We start from the raw sequence: 27,354 nt of genomic DNA on the forward strand, positions 1-27,354 counted from the left end.
CACTGCCTTCTTATAGCCACTACGGGCACAAGCATGTATACTTAGAATAATAACATTTAAGAACTCTTTAGCTGGGTGATGGTGGCACACGCCTTTAATCCCAGCATTTGGGAGACAGACAGGTGGATCTCTGTGAGATCAGGGCCTGGTCTACAGAGCGAGTTCCAGAATAGCCAGGACTGTTACACAGAGAAACCCTTCTCAAAAACCAAAACTAAAACTATAGTTTAAAACTAAATAACAACCCTCAACAGAAATGTGTGAGACTTCACTCCCCCATAACAGCGCCATTTTGAAACCTACATTCCCTCAACTTGTACTTGGGGAGAACACTGTGACTATGTCAAAGTGTAGTGAACAGAACAGACACTCAGACTTACGACTCTGGGCTGCAGAACGTCCCACACTTCTGTGGTTCTTCTGAGAACTTCTCTTGGAAATTCAGGTACAAAGATTTGACATGCAGGAGTACTACTGTTGACTGCCTGCAGAATGAGAAACTGCTGGACTTCCAAGCCTCTGTGCTGGAGTATGGACTTGCAGTATGGAGCTGGAGCAGTCTGGCATATGGAGATAGGGTGCTGTTGAAGCAAACCCTAAACCCCACAGCTCTGGGTTGGGAATGGGCATGGGAGAAGCTGGAAGGGCCCTGACCAGGCGATGCCTTAGTGGGACCCTAAGGACCTTTTAGAGTCCAGGAGCGAGAACTGGAAAGAAAGTGAGGAACGTGTTACTGGAGACTGGGGGCGACAGCAAATCTTCATCATGTAGTGGGGCTGATTGGTCTGTAAAGTCGACGGACATCACTCCAAGCAGTCAGCCACCTGGGCCAGTAGATCCGCAGGCAGATTGCTGACTGGCTATGCACAAGAAGAGGAGTGAGGGGGAATGGTCAGACATGAGGGTCAGGACTCGCTGGACACAAACATCACACTTCACTTCATCCATAAGCTCTCCAGATGGTCAGTTAAGTTGAAACGGAGCTACACGGTTGCCACAGCCACACTGGAAACCAAGGGTGTGACTGCAGATCTGGCAAGACCTCCCGCGGTCTAAACCTTTTCAGACATAACAAATCAAAGGAAGAGCCTTCCTATTAAACAGCAGGGCGCCTGGACCTTCGAGTGGCCACATCTCACAGGTATCCTGAAAGTGCCAGGCAGACTCAGAGTGACAGGTGAATGTGGCTTTTTCCTGGTAAAGTAGGGTGGAATTGAACACATAAAATTCCCTATGGTTTTAAAGAGTTTGTAGCCTGGATTAAGAGGAACATAGAGTAACACAGAAAGGGGTCACTGTCTCTCTCCACCCTTGGATTTGGAAATCAGGAAGTTGTCTTGATGTTACTGCGCCCCTGCAAAGGTGGACGGCAGTAATGGGAGCAGAGACTGGCAGGGAGGCAGCCTTCCTCAGCAGGGCTCACCCGGATCACCTTCTACTGCATACCAGACCTACATCCACAAACACGTAATCTGTCTCTCCAGACTGCAGCTCCTCAGAACACCTCTCATGGACCCTCATGCATACTTGGCTCTGACAAGAAGATGCCACTGTGGAAGAGACCAGCAGTCCTGAAAATGGGCTTAGGTGAATTTTGTGAGGATATGAACTGTTGTGGCCACAAAAGAAGTGATGATTTGACTCTCCTCTTAGGGGACATGTGCAGTCTACTCTGCTCCTCTGGTCCAGGACAGGACTCTAGTGGCTGAGAACGCTGTGCTGAGATGAGGTGCAGGATTGCCGCACACTCTGCTTTGTTCCCTCTGCTTATGCCCGGAGCTCCACTTCCAGATATAAGCAGAGCAAGCAGCCATATGCTCAGCTATAGCCAGCACCAACCGCTGGACATAGGGGATTCTCTTAAGAGGAATCCAGTCTGGCCATCAAGGTACCTCTAGCTTTGAGGAGCCCAGGCAATGCCGTGTAAACTGAGAAATTGTTCCTGTTGTAAGATGCATAAAATGGAAGACTAGTCAGTCTCCTAGGGTCACTTAGCTTCAGGCAGCTAGATATGCAGCAACAGAAAACCAGAGAAGGGAGTGGAAAAGAAATCACAGTATGATATCCATAAGGGAATACTGCTTAACCACAGAAATGAATGATCTTCAAGGCCTTTGCTTAGTGGAAGTAGCTGAAGACAGCACAGACTGCATGTTTCTGCTAGAGCAACTGCGAACAGTCCAAGGTGAGGAAGAGACACAGTACATGTCTTGTATGTGTGATTATGCATTACCAAGGGGGCTTATTTGTCAAAGGAACACAGGTAACACTGGTACCTGCCAAGGCATGTGACCGTTAATTACTGTCCGGTCACTCAACACCAGAGAAACAGCAGACAACATAACTTAAAGGCACAGGACTAGAGTGAGCACAACTGAGAACAAGCAGTGGCTCACGGTCCTGGTCATGGAGGGGAGGGACCACCTGCGTGAGCACAGTGTTCATCACGGAAGCCCTTCTTCACACCCTACAGAGACTTTCTGGGGTGCAGTCTGGCTGCCTCTTTCATCAGTATTGCAGTTTAAACTCAGGGGCTCCCGTAAGTCCTGGCAAGTTCTCTACAATGAGGAACACCCTTGGTGTCTTCAATTATTTTACAGTTCTAGTAACAGAGAGTTGGACATATACTATGACATTTTCCGACTGAGCTTCATCCCAAAACATGTTTTTAATGCTGTCTTTGTAACAGGTATCAGTTAAGCTATATGCTTCAGGTATGTAACAAATCCCATTCACTCTGGCAAATGTGAAATTTGGTTAGAACCAAAAGGTTTTAACCAGTCAGTCAAAAACCAAAAGGAAAGACATTCATAATGAGGGACAGCAAAGATGTCAACATTACAGACTGAGACAGGAGACGTCTCAGCAGGGGACCTGGAGGGCAGGACACACGGGCAGCAGGCTTGTCAGAAGGCCCCAGTGCAGCATAGTCCGGCTGTGTGAAGAGGATGCACGGGAAATGAGCATCTCTCCACCAAGCAGGAAGAGGCGGAATGAAAACTCCACAGACATGTATCAGGGAGTGCCAGGGGATGAGCCCAGTGTCACAGTTCCACATTTCGTCAGCCACATTTTCAGGTCTGAAAGATTGAAACCTCCCTGAGTTCCCTGGCTTCTGTTCAACATGTCCAGAGCGTGGATATCCTTACTCATGCTTAAAAAGGAACAGCAAGCGAGGCCTGGAGGCTTAGGTAGAGATAGGCAGATTCTTGTGCCTGCTGGCCAGCCACCTTACCTGTGAGATCTGCTCCTCAACTCTTAGGGTGGCTAAGACCTAGAAAACTGCCAACATGGATAGCTTGCAGGGTGCTCAGCTACAGACACCAGGACTTCGCAGATTTCTCCAGACAATGACAGAATCACTCAACAGCACCTTTCTCAGACACACAACATGTTAAGTCATTCATGACTGTTATTTATCCCCTTTTGTGTGGCATTTAATTACTTCACATTTAGTAATTTATACTTTTATAATTCATTCTCATGCACCAGCCAAACAAATATTCCATAGTTTTACTAAGGTCTCATCATTTTAAGTTGGCAATGACTTTATTTTCAAATAAGAAACATTAAGGAATATTTGGATAGTCTTGGGAGTGAAGAATTGACTTAAATATTGTTTGGCAAGCTGGAGATGAAAGGAGTTACAAGCAACTTGCAATTAAGATGTAACCTTCCGAGTAACATGTTGTGGTGATAAATGTATCTTTTAATAGTAGAAAATGATAACTTACCACCTTTCTAGTGAGACCGCAGAAGGGCCAACTCTCTGCTGGAATTTCACCTTTTATCTATTGTAATTCTCTGGAAAGAGGAAGTCATGACTCATATGCATAGTTTCCAAGTACCAAATAACTAACAAATCAACCCCAATTGAGGCATTGTTTAGAATTTATTAACTCTGAGAACACTGATAAGCAAATCTTTGGGGTGGGAGAATTAACCAGTGGATACTAGGAAAAGATACAAAGTACTTTGCTGTCGCTGAGGAGCATGTTATGAATATATTTATTTTGAGAAGAAATGCATTTCCATTGTGTAGAATAAATTACTCCTTACAACAAGAAAAGAGAAAAAAAAAGAAAGAAGAAAAGAAAGACAGAAAGAAAGAAAGAAAGAAAGAAAGAAAAAAAAAAAAAAGGAAACCAGACCAAGTAGGTACTGGTTGGTGCTCCACTACCTCAAAAAGCCAAAGAAAAAGAAAAGGTTGGTCAGCTGATGGAACTCAGGATTCAGAGACAATCAATCAGAAATAAGGTGATGTAGCAACCTCAGTAACCTCAGTTGCTGTCAGACTAAAGCACCAAATGCTTAAGTATTTGTTAAACTGGTTGTTATCCTGGAAACAAAAAAGACACGGTAAAGTAATATGAAAAGAACCTGAACTCGGGGGCTTTGGCAGACAGTATACTGTATACTGCTGCCTTTAGAAAGGGCTTGTTCACAGGTATCCACGGGAGTGAGGACAGCCGCGGCCAAGGGAAGACAAAGCTGGGTGATGGGATCCACGCCACATTCCAGCTAAGGGGCTCAGCTTGTCCAAACAACTTACTCCTTTCTTGATTTATATGAACTTTCAAGGAATCATTTTAAAATGTTTGCCTGGAGTCTTCTTCAGTGGTCAGATGACTCCCAGTGAAAAAACTATGATCTAAATATTTTGACAAAAGTATTTGATAACCTATATGATTCTTTTCAAACCCAATCTTGGGGACATCCAGACCTACTTGATATTTGTATAGGGAAATGACATTAGCTCATGCTGTGTAACAGCCATGTTGACACTTCGTTGCCAGCGAGAATTAGGGATGAATTTTATGTATCATCATCAAAGAAGATGGATGTTTTTCCATTCCACGTGAGTGCTAAAATTGGAACACTTTTTTTTTTTTTACAAAAACGTGAAGAAAAATAACGTTTAATGCACACAAAAATTTATTCTCTGGAAAATTGAACTGCCATTAAAATATCCGTGGACTGGTGTAATTTCAACATTTTTACACACAGATCAGCAATTTCTTTATGTAATACAATTATACAAAAGGGAAAAGGCACCGTGACAGTCGGTGTAGAGAGCACAAAGGAAGGTGAGAGAGTTAAAGGCAACGACACACAGCGCCACTCCAGCAACACGAAGGGGTTCAGTCGTCCACGCTACAGAGGATGGCTCACACTTGTCAGCGTCTAGTTTTGATCAAGGGCATATAAACACGTGACAACAGCACAGCACTGCTGATGACCACATGGACATACTATGTACACGAGAAGGTCCACTCATGGGGGAGAGTCGCTAGCAAACAGGTTAGAGAGTTGAGACACAGGAATCACCAATAGGCAGCACATTTCTTCGGTTGGTTGAGACAACTCTGCTCACAGAGCAGTTAAATGTTACCATTCGGTTACACTTATTATTAGAAAAATAAGTAAGAAAGCTCCGTAGAAACTAGACTATAAGGAAGCTTCTTGCCTCAAAAACTGAAAGAAAGGAAGAGAGGATGGGGAAGAGAGTAAGGAAAGGGGATACTGAATAAAAAGACCCACTGATTCTGAGTTTTTCTGTAAAAATTACATTAGTTTGAGAAGCAAAGTCCCAGTGCAGAGGTACCAAGCAGTGATGAACCTCTTAAGTTTTAGAAAAAGACTAGGTCCAACACTTAACAGATTCTTAAAATTCATAGCTCAAGCACTGAGAGACAGTTCTGATACACCACCGTATGTCGGAAGTCAGGATCAAGTCCAGCCAAGTTGCTGGGACGTGGCAGTCGCTGCCAGCTGAGGCCAAGGCTGTCCCTTCTCTGTCAGCTTGAAGGTGCCTCGGGATTGCGGTTCTGTTTCATCAGAAAGTTATTGAAACAAAACTATATAGACAGATAATAAGTGAATTTTTAAAATATGTTATTTCCATACCTTTTCTCATGGTAAACTCAAATTACTTGTGAGTCCCGCCACACATTTCCAGCTGTGCTTGAAATAATCCCAACACTTGAGGACAGCGTCAGTACACTTGTCAAAGCTGTCCTGGTTTCCTCTCAGCCAGGAAATGACAGTGCATCACAGGACATAGTAATATCCCTAGTTATTTATCCTACAAAACTGCCAGAAAGACACCATCACCTCTAAAAAGGCCTTTCTTTAACTTTATGGTATTAGCTTTAGTTTTGCATTTTTGGAAATCATTTTCTTAAAGCAACATGAGAGAGATTAGGAGAGAGTGAGACACAATGGCCTCAGATTTTTCATTCCCGAGAAGCTGCCCTCCTCACAATGACTCAGAAACTACAGACCTTACCACTGCTGCACTAAGACTTTATCTATGGGTACGAAACTGCTGCCAACAACTGCAGATAAGAAACAAAGTGTTATGTCCCAGACTGCTCGGGTAGAACTTCCTGGGGAGCTCATTCAGACCTAGACTCTCGGGCTTTTCCTTTACACCTCTGAACAGAATCTCTGGACAGAACCTAGAGAGAATTCTTAGGTACATTACAAACTGGGGGTCACTTCTGTGCGTTCTAGGGTTCTTGGTGGGAGTCCACCTCCTATGTTTTCTCATTGTCTAGTACTAGTGTCAAACTGGGGGTTCACTTTCCTACTCAATGCCAGCCCCAGCACATGTCTTTCTCTAACCTCGTATCTTATGGGAAGACATCATTCAATGCCAGTCTCAATACCTTAGCACACAGGATCGTCAGGGAGGACTGTCCATCCAACTTGTAGCCCCCACAACAGTGCACGGCACACAGCGGGGATGCTCATACATATACATTAAAGGGAGAAAGAGAACTCAGTCAGTGAACAAGATTCACGAACAGTAGTGCCGACTCTACCAAAGAGATTTCATTCATCAGTACTTGCTGTGTGCAGTTACTAACAATGGAGGGAAGGAAGCTAGGTGTGCATTCTGTGTAATATCAACAGAACATAAACGTGTGCAGAAAGGCAGCAATCTCTCCTCTGACTCCAACATGACTGTGGGTTAGCAGATAGCCTGCCATTTCACAGGGTAGGAAAGTATATGCAGATAATGAAAATAACTTGGTCAAGAAGAACAACTGAATTAATATATTGTCAGAATACAAGTACAGTGTAGACACAGCAAACAAATCTCAAGTCCTTAAAAATAAAAATCACCCCCAAATTATGATACTTAAATACCATTTGTCCTGAGAAGGCAAGCCCCTTGGCTGTCCCGAGAAGGCAAGTCCCTCAAGCCCCTCAAGCCCCTCAAGCCCCTCAAGCTCCTCAGCTGTCTTTTTGCTCTCTACTCTCTCGGGCCTATCTCTGCCGTTCAGATAAGCTGGGCAGAAATTGCCCCAGCACAATGCTGCTTTTTTCGCCCATAATAAAGAGGGTGAAGATACAATGTGCATAAGTGGGCTTGGAGTGACCCCAGTTCTACTGTGGTTCACTTAAAGAGGGGCAACCTTAGGGGGTTCAGCTCAGGTCCCCCAGCAGCAGCTTCTTCACAGAGAAAACACTAGTGATGCTACTTGCCTCTTAATATGTTGTGAGAATCAAATAAAACAACCAATTATTGTCTCAGTTCTTGACTAAGTTATAGCCGTAACATTGTCAGCGCTGTAGCGTGTTTGAAGGGCTTCACTGCATGCCCCACCTTGTCTCAGCATCAGACTGCCGGTGACAAAGACACGGATGGTCACTGTCCAGTGGCAGATGAGGAGGAAGAAATGGATTATAAAGAGAGTAAGAGAAAGAAACTTAGGAATAACAACCAGGAATGTAAATTTTTCTATGAATTCTCCAGTCTATGGACATAAATATTTCTGCTAATGAACCTTGTGTCTTTTCTATTGATAGCTGAACAAGGATTTTGAAAAAACTGGTTGGTGACCACTGGTCTTCTACCAAGTACACTTTAAACAACTCTCCTGTTTCTTAACACCCTAGAAAGCTATGATAGCATTTGCATTCCTCATTGTCAAGGACAGCCTAGACTGTTTCTGCTTGTCTAGTGATGTGGTCAGACTCCCAGGCACTGATCACGCTCCTAGCCCAGGAGGAAGCGGTGATGTAACACAGAGCTGTGTTTTGCACAGAGCAGATCTGACCCCAGCCAACACTCAACTTCACAGTAGCACAGTCATCCAGGCAGTTTAAGTATTTTTTTCTTTTTCTTACAACATGGTCTAAGAAGTAACTTTTAGTCAACACAGTACTGAGAGCTCATCGACATGCAGTGAGGTAATATGCAGCTGTGATTTCAATCCAAGGTGGTTGGTACTCAGGCTCCACAATTACAGAAGCTTGCTTCTGAGGTCAGACAGTACTGCGCTCCTGGACAGCAGCCCACAGCCACACTGAGGAAGCTAAGACTACCCCATATTCCAGTCAGCTGTGGAGTCTGGATATTTCATTTGCTTTTAGCAAGACAGTAAGAGTATAGACTGTCATTTTCAAGATTCTGAGTCAACATCTGTGACTCAGATAATTTGGGAAAGGATGCATATTTGTGTATCTGTGGCAGAATGGCAGCATTTGGCTCTAAACCTAATATCACATTTAGAAATTTTACAGAGGAGAAACAGCAGAGAAATGCCTTCCTGTCGGGTTATGTGGAAAGGCGGTTCGCACCCTTCGCCTTTGCTTGTGCGCAGCACACTGTGCTGTGTGTGCAGTTACAGGCACACCCAATTTATAATCATTGAGGACTTGGAAAATGGACAGAGGGTGGGAGGTCTGTTCCTGAAGTTAGAGAAGACTGAAATCACTTTCCAGGCCGTACATGAAGGGACACCTACACCAGACACCCCTGAGGATCTTTGGGAGTACATACAGTTCTGGGCAGTCTCCAGAAAGGAGGCTGAACAAGTAACAGGTTTTCCTCTCCACACAGTGAAAGCACCAAGCTGGTCTTATGATGTCCAACTGAACCTCGTCACAAACAAGACCAATGACTTTGTTAGGAAGACAGCAGTTGTTAGTCACGCGGGTGACTGTTTCAAAGCAGGTAAAAGCTCACTTAGCATCAAATGCCTGCACCCAATTTTCAGAGTAACCTATAGCCTTCTTCACATTTTGCCTTACTATGTTCTTCAATAACACTTAAAAAATAACAAAAGAAAGAAAGAAAGAACACTCCCTCTCCCCAAACCAGTCCTGGAATGCTCACTAGTCGAGTGGTAGAAGGACCTTTTCTTTTTATTTTGGTGGTGAACCTGGCCTTCAGTGGCTGAGCCATATCCACAGCCCTAATGCTGTCTTTTTAATGCTACTTTTTTTTTTAAAACATACCTTTTTTTTTTTTTTGAAAGTTCTCACTCTGTAGTCCAGGATGGTTTGGCTAGTGTCAAACTCACAGCAATCCTCCTGCCTCAGCCTCCCAAGTACTAGCATTACAGGGATAAGCCACTTTGCTGGGCTCTGAAATTTCTGCCTTTTAACTAACTTCATGCTTCCTGTCTGTATCTTTTCCTCTTAAGATGCTGTGTCTGAAAGCACAGAGATGCCTTCTTTTCAGCTAACATGTAGGTGCTCAAAGCCTTCCGGGTGTGTTTCCGGGTGTGTGTAGTAGCCTTTCAGAACTACTACATCCTTAGCAGTCAGTGTGCGGCTCTGCTAGTCTGGATTCAGTGAATTCTAGCTCACAGTAACAGTACAGAGTGCTCAGCTGGGATCGGAACCGCGACACAACTTTTCATTAGTTGGCAAATAACACATTTTTGTCAGGTTGATCGAGGAATGTGAAAGAGCAGAAGGAAAACCATTTCACGGACACAACATGCTCTAGTAAAGCATAAACATACCATTTCTGTCAGGTAAGAAGGAAAACTAAAGGAAAATAGCTTCTGTTATATCCAATTGGTCTATGATTTCTAAATATGAAGACAAGACCAGAAAGTGCTCAACCATGAGGAGGCCAGCAAGCACGCTGCCTCCCACGCTGCAGAGCGCGGCATTGGCATGGCAGCCGAGGGCTTCACTCCTGTGAGTGCTGAAGGCCAAGTTTGCAAATACGGCTTCCCAGCTGTGTAAGCAAGGTCAACTTGCATGAAAGGCACAGGGTGACATCACGCTGAAGACGTCACAAAACACAGCACAAGTCACTAGAACACAGGGATCTCAGAATGCTCCTAACTGTATTAAAGCTGAGAACCACAAAGAAATCGGAGTGAATAAGGACCCCAGGAGCCTGTTCCGATGCTGCCTGCAGGCTCAACACTAGGAACAGATAGTCAAAACTCCTTTAACTAGAATGCCTTCCATTTGCAACAATTACCCACCATGCCTGCCACATCACACAGCTGCGAAAACTGATCATAAAAGCGATTCCAAATGAGAGTTTGCTCTACCATTTTCTACATTGGGACATAGAGTACACAAAGGACTCGACCATAAAGTTATGAAGTTTCTGCAGTACAGTCAGAAAAGTTTGCAAGGGACCAATGGGGTATAGTCTCTTTGGAATAAAAAACAAACAAACAAACAAATAAATAAATAGATAAATAAATAAATAAATAGAAGCAAAGACAAACTTCAAAGAAACCAAGCTTAAACTTTGCTTCGGGGAATTTTGCACTTGGGTTTAGTACTATAAGAAAGACTGAGGCACAGAGAGAACACATCTGAGATGAAACTATCATCAGCGTGAACGAGCCTGGAGATGTGACCGTGATCGCTGAGCTTCATCCAAGGACTGGCCGGCATAACTCTTTATGGGTAGTATGTGGACGATGATATGCAGTGCTACAATGGAAATTTTGGTTTTTTACCACAATCACCACAAAATTCCTAGCTTTTTCACTAAATAAAATAAAATTCAAATCAAAAGCATGTACTTCAATTTCTGGAGGACTGCTGGACACTGACAAGTTTCTTGGTTTCTCACAGAGCTCTACCAGAGACAAAGCCCCGTTCCCTCAGCTCAGCACTGATGGTCCTTCCCAAAGAGTGGAGCATTGCGGCAGGGTGTGGACGCGGACTCTTCAGGGAGCAGCTCCTTGCTCAGGACTCCAGCAGGGCATGCCACCTGCACACTTGCTGTCCCTTGGACTCCTTCATTGCAGTCCAGTGTCTGAGTTCCTCCTCCCCAGAGCTGTTGAGACCTAAGGAAATCCAGCCTATCATCTCCTTTCTTTTCATGCTGCGCTTGTTATACACAGACAGTATCAGAGTCACATCAGAAAGTTGAAACAAGGCCACTTGAAAAACAAAAGTTTCCTTGTACACCGGGTTTGGCTGCCCTCTGCGGGTGGATGTCTTGCACTTGGACATCTCTTGGCCCATGGAATTCAGCAGTGTTAATTTAACATATGTATCTGAAGGAAGAAAACCAACACACCACAAATATCATTTGAGACAAACTGACAGTTTTCTAATGATAAAAGCCAAGATGAGGTAGTCAGTCTTTATAAGGATATGGTGTATACCATGTTGGATGGAAACTGAACTAACTCAGCTTTGATGCAGATGCTTATTAAATATGGGACAAGTATATAGAATGCTAAGTTGGCTGAAAGTCTTGGATAGTAGCAATGACTTAGCCTCACTGTTTCTAGGAATGGAATTTAAAGGTATACCTCATAATCCTTCCTTCCCCCTCCCACCCCTCATCAGCCTCCCCAGCCTCCCCTGCCCATCACCACCCTATTTCACTCCACTAAGCGGAACATCATAGCATCAATAGACACTTAGCAAGCTCAGTTAGCCACGACACTACAGCATTCCACTGTTCTCAGAGAAGAGAGTCAACAAACAGAGATGGAGGCAGATGGAGAGGAGGAGGAGGAAGACAAGAACGCAAAGGTGACACTGAAACAGCTTAAGATGAAATGTCAAAAGAATCTCTGCATGGATGTGGTTTTAAAATATACATTGAAAATATTCAAGGGTCCAAATGAAGCCAAATGTCTTAAAGGGAATCAATGTTTAGCAAACCAAGTAAAACTTTCTTTCAGTTTCATGCAAGAGTACATTTAATGTGCTTTTTGGGGGGTTGGTGGGGGATAGTTAAATACTATTGGGTTTCTTTCAGGCATAATTTAATGTAAAATTTTAAGAATGATATTTTAATTATTTTCATCAATTGCAAAGACACTGGCATGATGTTTAGTGTACAGAGTGAAATGTAACACTTCAAGGCCTTTTTACACGGGAGATAGATTCTCTTTAAAGACTTTCCAAGTCTGTTAGACTCATGCAAATGGTCTCAGCATGTTGATCCATCATGTGTACTTTATAACACAATTAAAGATAATTGCAATGGTCTCATGAGATATCTGTTTCTATCATAAATCAAACTACAAAGAAATAAAAAATAACTTATCTTAAAAGGTTTTGCTCATTTGTTGATATTCTGAATACCATCATCCATAATCAGAGATAAAGTCTACGTTAGTTTATTTAAAATACCACAGATAAAATGTGCATTGTTTTGGAAACCAACATGGTGGACAGTTTCACTGCTGGCAAGTTTTAGGGCATTTTGTTTTGCATGAAAAGACAACATCCAATTAGCCTCTACAGGAACTCACCTCGGATTATATAAACCTGTCCACCTATCAAGTGTTTTAGACAACAGAACAGTCCATCTGACAACAGGGGGTGGAAAGCAGTAAAAGAAATAATGACCAGATGTCAATTGTTGGGTGAAAGAGGGTCAAAGTTCAGAATTAAAGAGGAAACACTGTGCACTTGAGTGGAAAACACAAAACTTTAGCATTTTAATTCAAGTAGAGGGTTGAACAAAGGGCTGTTTTATAAATTTCAAGGAATGAAAAAAATTTAACATCATTGTGTAATCCTAAACAAAAATTACACTGTTTTAAGAGGGGGACATATTTATAATGGTATCTTCTTGGTCTAAAGCACATTGAACATATAGAATCATGCAAACTATCAGGCTCTAAAAGATTGGATACAATCATTATAGGATCACTACTATTGTGCTACATTTTAATTTTACCCATGCAACATTTAGTATTTCAAATAGTCTGATTACTCCCAATATAATCAAGAACTCAGTTATGCAAAATGAAATGCGACTATCAGAATACGTGCTTGTGAGTGCTGCTCCTGTTTCTTGGGGGGAGTCTGAGGTTACCCGGCTTACAGCAGTTCAGACCCCGAGTATCAGTGAAGGGCTCTAATCTACGGTTTAGGACATGCTGACACAATTGTCTTCAGTTTTGCTCAGCAGCTATCTGGCATGTCTTTTACAAATGCTTTACCCTCATATCACTATTTCAAAAGCTGGCTTCACTTATTTACTAGTGACTTCCTAGCTAAAGACACTGACCAACCGGAGGCTGAGGATCTGATTCTAAAGTATTGGCAACTTCTCTCACCCCTCTGCCCCAAGGACAGACTCCATGCAGGCACACAGCAGTCTTAACGTGCTTCCTATCCACCCCTGCATCTGCTCCCTTCATTCTGACTCCCTGTGCTGCTTCTAGGCCACACTATCATTTCATTTTGCTACTTCTGACATGTCCAGTTAAGAATTTGTCAACGTTTATTGAACAGCCATCTTAAGTGGGAGGCACAGACTGACGTGCATCTTTGTCTCGTGGTGCAGTGTTACACGGTCATTGGGTGTGTGTCTTGTGTTCAGATAAGCACATGCGGTTGTCATGACCTCACAAGCTCACATGTGTTCAAGCTCTCTCCAGCCCCTTGTGGAGAGAGTCTCAGTGTGTTTGCATGGAAACAATCAAGTCGCACTCCCTAGCCTGCTTGGTCTCAGAATGTCCTTTCACTCACTCGGTTTCCTTTGAGATGAGAGAGTGGATGGTACTAATGCACTTTTATGTACCTTCGTCAGATCTGATTCTCACAATTACCCTGTAAAAGATAGAAACTTAACTTTACCTATTAAGAAACAGCCCTGCAGGGTCAGGCCATTTGTCTATGGAGGTTATAATTTTTCTCTTTAGCTATCTCTTTTAAAATTTTGAATTATTATTCTGTGTGTGTGTGAGTGTTTACCTACATGCTTGTCTGTGCACCATGTGTGTATCTGGTGCCTGCAGAGGCCATAAGAGTGGACTGGATCCCTTGGAACTAGAGCGCTGGACGGTTGGGAACTACCATGTGGGTGCTGGGATTAAACTGAGTTCTCTGGAAGAACAGCCAGGGCTCTTCACTGCCGAGCCATCTCTTTAGCCTTGCCCTCCAGGCTTCTCAATTTAGGAATAGATGTATTCTGTGACGCATGTCCCAACACTTCTTGGCATAAACCTATTATCTTTTAATGATGCTTCACCTGCATTGAACAATGGATTTTTATGGCATTTAAAAGCAAAATTAATGTAAAGGATAGAAAAAGCTCCCCCTCCGCCTGTACCCTGATTAACAGTGTATTAAGGAAGTCTCTTAGAAATCTGTAAACAAATTTAAGCTGTTAATCACTCGCAATTTCTATTCAGAGTTTCAGTCAGGGCATGAACAGGTTTAATCTATAGAAATTTAGAGGGGCTGTTTTGTGCACATTTAGATCTGGCTCACAGACATCAACAGTAGAGCGGGGTGGGACAATTTCTCCAGCTCCCACGCCTACTGTCATCTTCAGAGGAGAGGACAGGGACAGTCAGAGCAGACAAATGCCCCTCACTCCCACTCAGTCTTGATCTCATTTGTACTGGGAAGAAAAGGCAGCTGGTTGTGTAGGGCGATGATTTTGTTTTTTACTTTTGTGTGGTGCTGTGCTAAAACCTAGGCCTGCACATGCTAAGCACATGCTGCCCACTCAACTACATCCGTAACACCTATGAATTCACAGAAGAAAATTCGAGAAAATATTTTCTTCATGAGGTGTTAAGGGTAAAGGAAGGGAAATACAGAAGTAGATACATTAGTTCAGAATACTGCACACGGACAGGAAATACGACACTAATCTCTAACTAACAGAAGCTGCATATATTTCTTTCATTGTGAATAGTAGTCACTTTTTCAAGTCCTGTAGCTTCTTCTGGCATTAAAAGATAATGGCTATAGTAGGGATAATTTATTCTGCAGACTATGAAAACTTAAAATTTCTGTTCCCATACAATTAATATTTTGAATTTCACATTTTCTACTTCCCAAATGACTGGAAATAGAAAACATGAAACAGATTGGCTGATGATTCAGTGTTTCATTGTGATTGGTTAAGACTAAAATGATGCCAGGCCCCTAAGTGCAGAAAGCATTAAGTAAACATAATTGGTTTTCACTCACTGGGTGGTCTGTTTGCTGCCAGGTTTTTGAAGTGGCTGCCTTTGATGACTTCTGCTGATAGCCGTCCCGTGGTGGCATTGTAAAGGAGCCCAATGAGGATCTCTGGAACGGAGCCATGTTCAAGGGACTGACAGGAGGATGTACTTTCACCACAGGACACTTCTGACAAGCTCACCTGGGAGTCACAGCCCTGGAGAGCAAATGTGAAATTGTTACAGTATTTTACAAAACACAGATCATAAAGTGTACCGTTGGCTGGCTGTGGTGGACAGCACGCAGGATGCAGAGGCGGGCGGCTCTCTTTTGTCTAGACGATGAGCTGCAGGCCAGCCAGAGCTATGGTGAGACCCTGTCTCAAACACCACCACCATCAACTACAACAATAGAAATAAAATGGCAGTGCTGTGTGTATTGAAATTACATCACGAAAAAGACAAGGGTGGGGAACACACACCATACTCCCAAACACTCAATTAGAAATAGTCTGTAGACATTTCAGTCAAGTAATAGATGATATTCCTGCAATAAACTCTATTTATTTTAATTGTTCATTCATTCATTCATTCCCGTGTGCCTGTGCCCGTGCCCACACAAATGCATGTGGTCAGTATGTTCTGAAAGTCACAGGGCAGCCAGCAGGGCTGGTCTCTCCTTCCACTGTGTGCCCATGGATTGAACTCAGGTCGTCAAGCTGTCAGCATAGAAGCCTTTACCCACTGAGCCATCTCAACAATTCAACAATTTCTTCAACGTATGCATGGTAATGAGAGTTATCAACCTTAAAACATGGGTGTGAATTTAGATTTATTTACAGTAAACATCTCAACTATATTCTTAAAGACAAAGATTGGCATGTGTTGATAAATAAACAAAATTATCTGCCATTCTTATGCCAATATCTAAAATAGAGAGGCAGAAAAGTAAAAAAATAGTAAAATTTACTATGCACACATAACCATAAGAAAACTGATGTTGCTGCATGTTTCCTTGAAAACTAGACCATCATCAGAGGTGAAGAAGTGCACTTAGTGAAGACTACGTGTTTAGTTTTTAGGAAAACAGAAAAATTCCAAATTTGTAAGCATTTTGTAAAGTGAGTTAAAGACAGGAAGCAAAGACCCTCTAACATTAAGGAGAAACACGCACCAGTGGCACAGCAGCCTCTCTTTCAGTGCCTGGCCCTGTGGGCAGGGGAGGATGCAGAAAGGATGTGGGAGATGGGCACATCACAGACAGTGAGGTCAGACTGTGGACCTCGCACAGCACGCCCAACAGCAGAGCAGAAGCCTTTCTTTATAGCAATAAAGCAAGCAGTGATAAAATGCATGTGAGGAACAATTTCATGGTATGCTATTTTTGTTTGTTTGTTTGCTTGCTTTTCAAGACAGGGCTGATCTTTGTAACAGCCCTGACTGTCCTGGAACTCACTCTAAAGATCAGGCTGTCCTCGAACTCATAGAGATCCCCCTGTCTCTGCCTTCTGAGTGCTGGGATTAAAGTCATATATCACCAGCCCCCAGCTCATAGTATGCTTTTCGATCAAATAGAAATAATAAAGTATTTTCTAGAAGAACAAAAGACCTATGATATATTTGAATACATTTCTAAGTAATTCTTGAGAAAGCAAATGGTATTGAGAATGAGATAATTAACTGATAGAAAGGATCAACAGAAATGGATAAATTTCTGGATGGTTCAACGAGAGAAGAGAGTGGGCGCACTGCATATTCTGCAGATCGTGAGTACATGAGAGGGCTGCACAAACAGCTCCCAACTAATCTGAAATTTGGATGGAATGGACACATCTTAGAGAATAACAGCTAACAGAAGGCACACTAGAAGAGACAGAATATCCCAACCGAACTTGTAACCAAAAACTTTTAAAAAATACACAGAACAAGACATTTTAGCTGTGACAGCTTCCCTTGTGAATTAAAACTGATAACATTCCTCTTTCCCAAACACATTCAGACAGTGAAGAAGAACAGCCCTTAGCTGCCCATGTACTGAGAATCTAACAACCCCTTAGAAAGAAGGCTTAGGATAGACTTAAAAAGAGTAAGAATCACAGGAGTTGCTCATTTGTGAACTTCAACTTAAAATTCCTAAATCCACCATTAGCAGACCAAACCTATCAACCTGCAGTTTAAAAATTTGCACTGGTGGGAGCAGGCTGAGCGTTAGCACACACAGGCTCTACAGCCACTCTGCAGCACACGGAAACCGGGTGTGGCAGCACGCACCTGTGGAGGCAGGAAGATCAGAAAAGGTCAGGGCTATGCTTGGCTACGCAGTGAATTCCAGGCCAACGAGAGATCTGGTCTCAAAAAACCCTGTCTCAAAAAACAAAAACAAAAACAAAAACAACAACAACAACAAAAAAAACAAAAAACCCTGTAGCTCATTTCCCCTTTGACACTGTCACCACCATGATGGACCTTCACAGCCAGAGAAGGTCCTAGTCTTAATAAACAACAATAAAATAATTGAAGTCATCACAATTTAGAAGAGGAGTGGGGAAGACTGCCCACCAGACAATCAAATACAAAGAAAATTTGAACAAATTCACAGACAAACTGCAGTCGCACAAAAAGTAAAATTTGAAAATATTCACATTGTAAATATATCAGCAACCCACCTGAAAATGAAAGTAGCGTTGATAGAATCGGACACGGTGGCTCATGCCTGCACTCCAGCACTGCGGAGGAGGCTGAACCAGGTGGACTGCAAACTCCAGACTAGCCCAGTGTACACAGAGAGTTCTGTGCTAGCCAAAGCTACATTGTGAAATCTTGTCTCAAACAACAAACAAAAAATACAAGCAACGCATTTGTCACAGCATAAAACATAAAATATCTAGCATATAATAAATGACACGCTAGCTTGCAAGGTATCTGCAGAAAACATGAGCATTGCTGAGAATGAAAAGTGCTCTACCAGGTAAGCTCAGCAAATGTGTGAGAGTCGTTTAACAACATTCTTCCCTTATCATCTACAGAGTAAATACAATTCCATTAAAAATCTCAACAGACTTCACATTTTCTTGGCTTCATTAGCAATCAGGGAAATGGAAGTTCAAATTCTGGGGTGACAATAAACAGAGGGTGTGGTGATATTTTGTTTGTACTCTAACAAATAATGCTTGCCTGAAGATCAGAGGAAGGGGTAGCCATTAGCTAACCATAGAGGTCTGGAGGTCTGTGCAGACAGACAGGAAGTGATATGGCTGGGCGAAGAGAGGAAGTCATAAGCCTAGGTGGAGAGAAGAGTGAGTTCTGTCGCTCTTTGGGGGCTGGGAGTCGTAGAGGTAAGGTCTCCAGGGGCTGCTCTGCCTTTCTGATCCTTCAGCTGTCATCCTCTAACGTCTGTCTCCGGGTTTTTATATTAATACCAGTTAGCACTCGTCAACAATCGGCACCTAACCTTTTGGCACGAATTCACGAAAAGACCACTTGCCTGGGGCTTTGCAGACACTGGTATGTGCGAGAATTCCCGCTAGAGACACTGCCCCGCCAGCTAGGTTTTCTTTTCTTTTTTTTTCCCCAAGCCTCTGATCGAGTTTGGGATTTTCCTGTTGTAGCTTCTCTAAAACAGTCTCCAGCTGCCACCCCAAACTCCAGAGGCACCTGGGCTTCTAATGTCACAGAGCTTACCTGGTCTAGACCGGCTGGCTCTGCCTTCAGACAGCTCCTGCCACAAGCACTCAGCTCAGTGCTACAGGCTAGCAGCTGTCCTCAGGCTGACTGTGCACCGCCTGTGTTCTCCACACAGACGTGCTATGCGGTGGCAGTCACATGCTCCAACATCGGCAGATTTGGCGAGACAATTGGGAAGTCTTAAAAGGGGGGAATTAGTTAAAAAGTTTTTTTCCCCACATTAAAAAATGGGAAACACAATTTTGATGGAGAGAACTAGGTCTCTGTACGATTATGCAATACATGATATAAAATTGGAATAATTAAATCAATTAAATGAAGGGATAATCAACTTAACTGGGATTGACATGTTAATTATCCAAAAGTCAGAATTATGAGCTATTCTCATGATATTAATGGATTTTATGGAACCTCTCAACAAAGTTACCTATTTTGCAATAGGCAGAAAGAGTTGATTTGAATGTTGAAACCACTGAATTGATATCATATAATATAGAACTGATTTTATTATTTATTCAGTTACAAGAAATAATCAGGAAGAGGAATCATCCCATATATATAACACACATAGGATCCCATATGGGTCTGCCAGGCCATCTAGCACAAGGTAATGAAGAATTGATCAACTATTGATTGTAGGTGTGCTGAAGGCCTCAGAATTTCATTAAAAACATCATGTCAATAGCAAAAGTTTAAAAAAAGACTTTTCCATCATGTGGCAACAAACCAAGGAAATTATAAGGAAATGTCCTACTTGTTCTTTATACAACCAAACACTACTACCTGCAGGAAGTAACCCAAAGGTTACTCAAAGGAATGAAATCTGGCAGATGGATGTGTTCCAATTTGTAGAATTTGGAAAACTAAAATATGTACACCATACCATCGATACCTATTTAGGTTTTCAATGGGCAACTGCTTTGAATTCAGAAAAGGCTGATTCGGTAATCACACATTTGCTAGAAGTTATGGCTATCCAGGATATACCTGTACAAATAAAGACAGACAATGGTCTAGCATGTCTCTAATAAAATAAAACAGGTTTTTGCTTTTTACAATATAAAGCATATTACAGGCATATGACATAATCCTACATGACAAGCAGTTGTAGAAAGCTCAAATTGAACTCTAAAGGATAAACTAAACAGAAAGGGATAATAAAGACCATCAAGGAATAGATTGCACAATGCCTTATTAACTTTGAGTTTTCCAAATGCTAACGAGACAGGAACAACAGTTGCAGAGAGACATTGGATAGTAGGAAAAAACTAAAGAATTAAATCAGCTGATATACTTCAAAGATGTATTGAACTCAGAATGGAAACCAGGACATGTGTTATGTTGGAGAAGAGGTTTTGCTTTTGTTTCCAAAGAAGAAGAAAAGCTATGGATACCATCAAAATTTATAAAGATTTGATTTGAATGAGAGACCTCTTAACTGAAGAGGTGATAGTTCATGAAGCAGCATGCCCATTTGATCTAAATTCACCTATAAAACTGACAAATGCTTCTCATTTGATCAGATAAAACTCGCCAAAAGGGAACCTTTCTAAAATTAGGGTTGGGGAAGAGTTTTGGTTTTGTCTTTTCATGAGAATAAAGGCATCCAGCTAAGGAATCTGAGGACTACTGGACAAATGAGACATCTGAAGAAAAAGGACAAATCATCCAGAAAAAAATGTTCCATGAAAAGGAGTAAATTGACCTATTGGTATATCACATTTCCAACAGGATAAAATTTCATAAACCTTCCCAAATGTTTGTTTGTTTCTGCTGTTCTCTACAGCCATATAATGCAAATGGTCTTTTCATAGTCCCAGTCCAGTTAAAAATTAAAGATGGCTTTGAAGTTAGAGCATGGGTCTCTCCTTCTCTAAACCCAAGCATGCTTGTTAAAGTAAAATCCAAAATCTCTGTCTCATGTCAGAAGAGCCATAGGGACTATTGTATTGCCACTAATCTCATAATCCTTTGTTTTTATTTTGATTCTTTAAGGCTTTTCGTAAGATATAAATATTATTTCCAAGTTTATAAGGTTAATATACACATATCTTATATATAATCTTAAACTGTTTGTCATGATATTAATGATCATATAAAGTACTAGTCTCAGAAAACGGCTTCATCTACCTTCCTATATGTGATTTCGGGTTTGAGTGCCTATCAGGTAAGAGGGAATTAAGTTTTGTACTCTGGATGCATATAACCAATAGTGATCCTTTAACCTTTTTGAGACCTACTGCATATGACATTTAAAATAAGTTTTCTGCAGTGAACCAAGACCATGCCTAACAGTGACCTTTGAAATCTCCAAAAGGAGAATGAGGCCCCACAACGATGATTCCTCCAGGACTATGATAATACCACTAAGCTGAAAATACCACCTAAATATTGGCTTTGTTCTACAAACTGCTCAGGAGAATTTCGAGTTGGCTAGCTGAGATGATACAGCCTTACAGATTACTCTAGTCAGGATTTTAGACAAGTCTGTACTTTCCCACTGTGCAGAGACTGGACAGCAAATGGTGCTGTGTTCTACAGGAATCATGCAGTGAGATTTCAGCTGATATGGCAGAAGGCTGACGCACCAGAACAAACATTCTGATGGAGGCAAACCCTGCTCGCAGGGGGCTGGGGCTACCACCTTGTACATATTGACTGATTCTCACAGTGGATCTCTTGTGAAACCATTAGCACTCTCCCTTGGTGTAAGATTCAGCAGAGTATGGATTATTGGGCACAATTCTTTCTCATGAATGGGTATATTGAGTCATCCCCCCCCCCACCAAATCTGTGGGACTTCCAGTAAAAAATTTAGCCAAGCACTCAATAACCTTGGTTCCCATAGTCTAATCTCCACTTTTTTTTTGTTACCTGAGATGAATTAGAAGCCACCTCCCTGCAACTATCTTCCAATTGGCAGGACATGCAATTAGGAAAGGATTCTTTCATATAGATCACATTTGGAACCTTCAAAGATAAAGGGATATCCAAGTTCAGAGAATTGCCTTTATTTTGCTGGTGGATATAAACTAAAAGCTTCACAGAATTAAAAGGGAACAGCAGAAGAATAAAGAAATGGACGCAGAAAAGTATGTAGTATAGGAGAGTTCATTTCAGCCTCAGATTTAAGTCCTGTGCTTGCTGTGAGTCTTCTTCGGGACCCTGAAAGGGACTGAGGCTTGCACTCAGAGGTGTAGTGATGAGGCAAGCAGGCCTGCTTTTCATCCCGCCCACTCCAGCACGGCTAGGTTAGTCCCGGAAATAATAACACGGAAACTGTATTCATTTAAACACTGCTTGGCCCATTAGCTCTAGAATCTTACTGGCTAACTCTCACATCTTGATTAACCCATTGATGGAGGAAGGTCATTGGTTAAATAAAAAGAAACTGCTTGGCCCTCATTGGTTAGAAGATAGGTGGGAGGAGTAAATAGAACAGAACGCTGGGAGGAAGAGGAAGTGAGCTCAGAGACTCTACAGCTCTCCTCTCGGGAGCAGACGCCTCAGAGAGACGTCATGCTCCCAGCTCCCAGGCAGACGCACGCAATGAAGCTCCGACCCAGGATGGACATAGGCTAGAATCTTCCCGGTAAGTGCCCTAGGGGCGCTACACAGATGATTAGAAATGGGCTAAATTAATATGTGAGAACTAGCCTAGAAGAGGCTAGATAGAAATGGGCCAAGCAGTGATTAAATGAATACAGTTTGTGTGTTGTTATTTCGGGCATAAGCTAGCCAGGCAGCCGGGGTGCTAGGGACGCAGCCCCGCCGCCCATATTACTACAAATGGCGCCCAACGTGATGGACTAAACCCACTTAAAAAACCTGAGAAGGCTTAAAAATAAGGGAGAGAGAGTTTAACACAGATTTTTGCTATTTGTTGGTGGTGTGCTGAAGAGATTTCCTGATTCAGCAACAGCAGCAGAAAAAAATGCTGTGTCATTTTAAAGCGCAGCTTCTTGGGGCTGTGCTGCCAGCGTGAACTCTGGCTTTAAAGCATTTGTGGCACTCTGCTTGCTAGAGGCAAGCAAGCGCTCTCATCTAAGAGAAGCTTCCTGACTCAGCTTTAGCTGCAAAACCCTGCAGCTCATTAAGAGGTCCTGCCACGAAACACTTAAATGGTGTTGACGAAAAGCTGAACACATGCTTTTCGGTTCTCAGCTGTAGCAGGAAAAAAGCTGCGCTGTTTAAAAATGCCGGCTTTCTGAGCTGTCCTGCCAGGGCAAACTCTGACTCTTTTACGCAGGTGGTTCGGGTGGTTTGCAAGCACAGGCCGCTGAAGCTCGCTTGCTGGCAGGGACCTTGAAATGCCATAGAGTTGTGGCAGTAAACATGGCTACAGCCAGTACCTCAGCCATGAGGCTGGAAAGCTAAGGAATGGGCTACATCTAGCCGGCAAAGCCACGCCTTTAGTCCTACTGAGATTGCTTGGTAAATTAAAGACTCACAAGGTCAGAAAAACAGAGAGAGATACCGTAAAGAGAGCGTCAAAGACAAAGAAAATTTTTAAATGATTTACAGCGTGTTAAAAATATATACAGACTAAAAGTTAAAATTCTTAAAGTAAAAAAAAAAGGAAGAGAGTTGTTGTGTGTGTAGTACACACCTTTAATCACAACACTTGAAAGGCAGAGGGAGACTGACCTCTGTGACTTCAAGGTGTGGTAGCACATGCCTTTAATCCCAGTGCCTAGAAGGCAGAGACAAACAGTTCTCTGTGAGTTCAAGGTGTAGTAGTGTACAACTTTAATCCCAATGCCTGGGAGGCAGAGACAGGCAGATCTCTGAGAGTTCAAGGACAGCCTGGTCTACAGAGTTACTTCAGGTCAAAGATACAGAGAACCTGTCTCAAAAAGCAAAGAGTTAAAAGTAAAAATAAACAAAATAGAGGTTAAAACAAAGCTGCACAAAGATGGAAAATACACAGAGAAATTTTGATACTGTATGCTATTATGCTTTTAAATTATTTAAATGCTGAGGAAGGAGCAACAGATGCTAAAAGATATTTATTTATAAATGCTGCTGAACTAATCCAACATAGATATTTTGATGCCTTGACTTTGAAATTTGGATCTAAGGACATGATGCTTTGGAAAGGAGTTTCTTATTTTGTTTTCACAGAGGATGAGATCCTGTTCATTTCTTCTATTCCAATTTGGTATGATGGACCACACCCTCCTGAAGGGTTGGTGTGAACACCTTCAGAAAATTGCTTCACTCAACTGCCAACTGAAATGAAACTAATGAAACTAGCACACAGCTTATACCATGAAAGACCTAATTAACAACGCCCCCATTCAGCAGGAAGTAGTTTGGAGAGAAATAACTGCGCCCATATTCCCAAAAAATGTTTATAAATGTTCTTTTACATTTAAAGGGGGATATGATATAGGTATGAATAATTTGCATTAGTATAGATTTTGCTTTATTGATAGAGATTTACGGTCAATTTTGTTATATGTATATGTATTTCTGATCTTTATTAAGGTATTGTGATTGTGTAGTTCATTATTAAAATGTAATGTATAATTAGGAAATATAGGTTGTTGATGGATAATCATAAATAATAGTCAAGTTTGTAGTCATTTTAGTTAATATTTTCTAGATGTGCGTAGATATATTTTAGATAGGCATTCTTCATATTTTTAAAAGATTATAGAATATGGCATTTAAATGTTTTAATAACTTAGGACTTTTCATGACAATGAGACACTCTGCTCCTGGCAGCACCAATCTACTTCAAGAAGAAGATGGGCATTGAAGAGGATCCTTATGGAGTTTGATAGCCATTTGGGCAAGAAACTGCTCTTGCCTGGACTATTGCATAAACTGGACACAGAGAACCCGCAGAGAGAGGACTACTGAACTTGCCTAAGGTGAGATGATCTTTTGGGGTTCCAGATTCATGAAAGAGTCTGCGAGACATTCTGCAGGACACAACAGATAGTGACTGAACTGACTTTGAATTTTCCTGCTTCATGGAAATGTCTGCTGGATACCATGGGCCTGAAGGCTGAAGATGGATGCCCCAACGGTACAGAGGAACTTTGGGTGACTGTCCAGGCAGCAAGATGTCTCTGTCATTTCTCGAGTTTTAAAAGTTGCTTTTTTCTTGTTTGCTTAGGCAGTATTGTATCTTTCTGGAGTCTTTGATGGAGTTAAGAATAGTTAGTTATAGTTATAGTTTTCCTTAGTTATGATAAAGATTATTGTAACTTTTACTTGATAACTGTTTCGTTATATGTAATTTTGTATGTTAAAGTTAAAGCCTTTTATTTTTTTTTGTTTAAACCGGAAAAGGGGAAATGATGGAGGAAGGTCATTGGTTAAATAAAAAGAAACTGCTTGGCCCTCATTGGTTAGAAGATAGGTGGGAGGAGTAAACAGAACAGAACGCTGGGAGGAAGAGGAAGTGAGCTCAGACTCTACAGCTCTCCTCTCGGGAGCAGACGCCTCAGAGAGACGCCATGCTCCCAGCTCCCAGGCAGACGCACGCGATGAAGCTCCAACCCAGGATGGACATAGGCTAGAATCTTCCCGGTAAGCGCACCTAGGGGCACAACACAGATGATTAGAAATGGGCTAAATTAATATGTGAGAATTAGCCTAGAAGAGGCTAGATAGAAATGGGCCAAGCAGTGATTAAATGAATACCGTTTGTGTGTTGTTATTTCGGGCATAAGCTAGCCAGGCAGCCGGGGTACTGGGGACGCAGCCCCACTGCCCATATTACTACAACCCATCTCTATTAATGTGTATAGCACTACGAGGTAGTGGCTTACCGGGAAGATTCTAGCCTACATCTAGTCTTGGGTCGAAGAATCATGGTGTCTGACTCACTTCCCTTCTTCCCAGCATTCTGTTCTGTCTACTCTACCCACCTATGTTCTGACCTATCAGGCCAAGCAGTTTATTTATTAATTAACCAATGAAAGCAACACATAAAAAGAAGAACCACCTACATCACAGAGGTCCCCAATAAAATGGTACATCTTAACAATTAACCCAATTTTTTCTTTTCAGGATCCCCTATAGATGCTGCTGTCCCACGACAGCAGGAAGAACACAATGCCCACATTACCAAGAGATGGGGTGGGTGGTTTTTGGTCTTTCATTGGTTTATAAATATTTGCCACTGTTTAAGGGAATTGGTTCAAAGGTGTTATTGGTAACAGTCTGGAAAAAATAGATTCAGAGTTCCTGTTTGGAAAAAAAAGAGGGGTTATAGATATGGTAGGATATAAAGATAGATTATTGAGTTTACTCTGAAAAGAAAAAAGAGGGATATAGAAATAGGATAGAATGGTACATTACTGAATCTACTTTTAAACAGAAAAGCAAGTACTTGTTTTAAATATTTTACACTGATATGGATCTTTGTATATTGATACAAATTTGAGATTAATTTTGTTAGAACATAATGCACATACATTTTAAAACTTGTTCAAGGTATTGTACCTATACAGCTCATTTAATAATGTATTGCAAATTTCTAGTCCTTAAAAAGTTATTATTACCAATTACTTAGCATACAAAGAAATGCAAGTAAATAGTTAATAATTACAACCAAATTTTTTGTGATATTAGGTATGTTTCCAAGGTCAAAAAGATATATTTTAGATAGACAGGTCATCTTCAAACACTTCAGAGATTTACAGAATATAGCATTTAAGGTGTTTGAATAACATAGGTATCTTTTTTTATGATAATGAGACATGTCTGCTTCTGGCAGCAGCAATCTACTTCAGAGAAGATGATGGGCATCAAAGAAACTCTCCATGGAGTTTACTTTCTTTGTGCCAAAAGTTAGCAACTGGGCAAGAAAGTGCCCTTGCCTCGACTGCTGACAGTATGCTGTCCAAACTGGACATGTGGGACACAAAGAGAGTGACTGCTAAGCCTTGCCAGGATAAGGTAGGACAGTCCCTCAAGAATCCTGCTTTATAGAAAAGTCTGTACAATAGTCTAGGCCTGTAAGCTGAAGATGGATGCCCCAATGTTGCAGAGGAACTTTAGGTGACTGTTGAGGCAGTCAGCTGTTTCTGTCATTTCTCACATTTTTTGGAAGTTGCTTGCTTGCACTTCCTGCTTACTCAGTATTATTTCCTTCTCAGGATTCTGATAGAGTTTAAGACTTTGTAGTTATAGTTCTCCTTTGTTACCACATTCAGAAAAGAATTTTACTAAAGAGGTATAAAGTGTATAGTTGAGAGACATTAAAAGATAGTTTTGGTAATGCAATTTAGAATAAAAAGTGTATTAGGTACAAACTTTTAGACTAATCAAGATAAGACAGATATGGAGTATTTTCCTCTGAATTTGTCAGTTGCTAATGGACTAGACATTGTTGATGTATTTACTTGTATATATTATAGTTATTGACTTATATATAGTTTTTCTTATATTAGTTATAACCTTTTTTATTTTAGACAAAAAGGGAAAATGTGGTGATATTTTGTTTGTACTATAACAAATAAAGCTTGTCTGAAGATCAGAGAGAGGAGCTAGCCATTGTCTAACC

At 41.6% G+C, this 27,354-nt stretch overlaps 1 protein-coding gene across 4 annotated transcripts in view; it reads right to left on the bottom strand.

Annotated features, from left to right (window-relative positions):
• Positions 1-4,589: 4,589 nt before the first annotated feature.
• Positions 4,590-27,354, bottom strand: part of Syt14 (synaptotagmin 14) — a 203,117-nt gene continuing 180,352 nt past the window's right edge. The window contains exons 5-7 of one of the 4 annotated variants that reach the window (XM_041635409.1): positions 15,175-15,364; positions 12,492-12,548; positions 4,590-11,276 (exon numbers count right to left, since the gene is read on the bottom strand). In XM_041635409.1, coding sequence (XP_041491343.1) covers positions 10,963-11,276; positions 12,492-12,548; positions 15,175-15,364 — 561 coding nt within the window. In that variant the 3' untranslated portion in view covers positions 4,590-10,962. Of the gene's footprint in view, positions 11,277-12,491; positions 12,549-13,705; positions 13,801-15,174; positions 15,365-27,354 lie in introns of those variants that run through there. The other 3 variants (XM_041635407.1, XM_041635406.1, XM_041635408.1) reach the window with 3 other exon arrangements.

The sequence above is a fragment of the Microtus oregoni genome, unplaced genomic scaffold (assembly GCF_018167655.1).
Source record: "Microtus oregoni isolate MIOR12 unplaced genomic scaffold, Mior012 000047F_ref0000412, whole genome shotgun sequence".
Lineage (NCBI taxonomy): Eukaryota > Metazoa > Chordata > Mammalia > Rodentia > Cricetidae > Microtus > Microtus oregoni.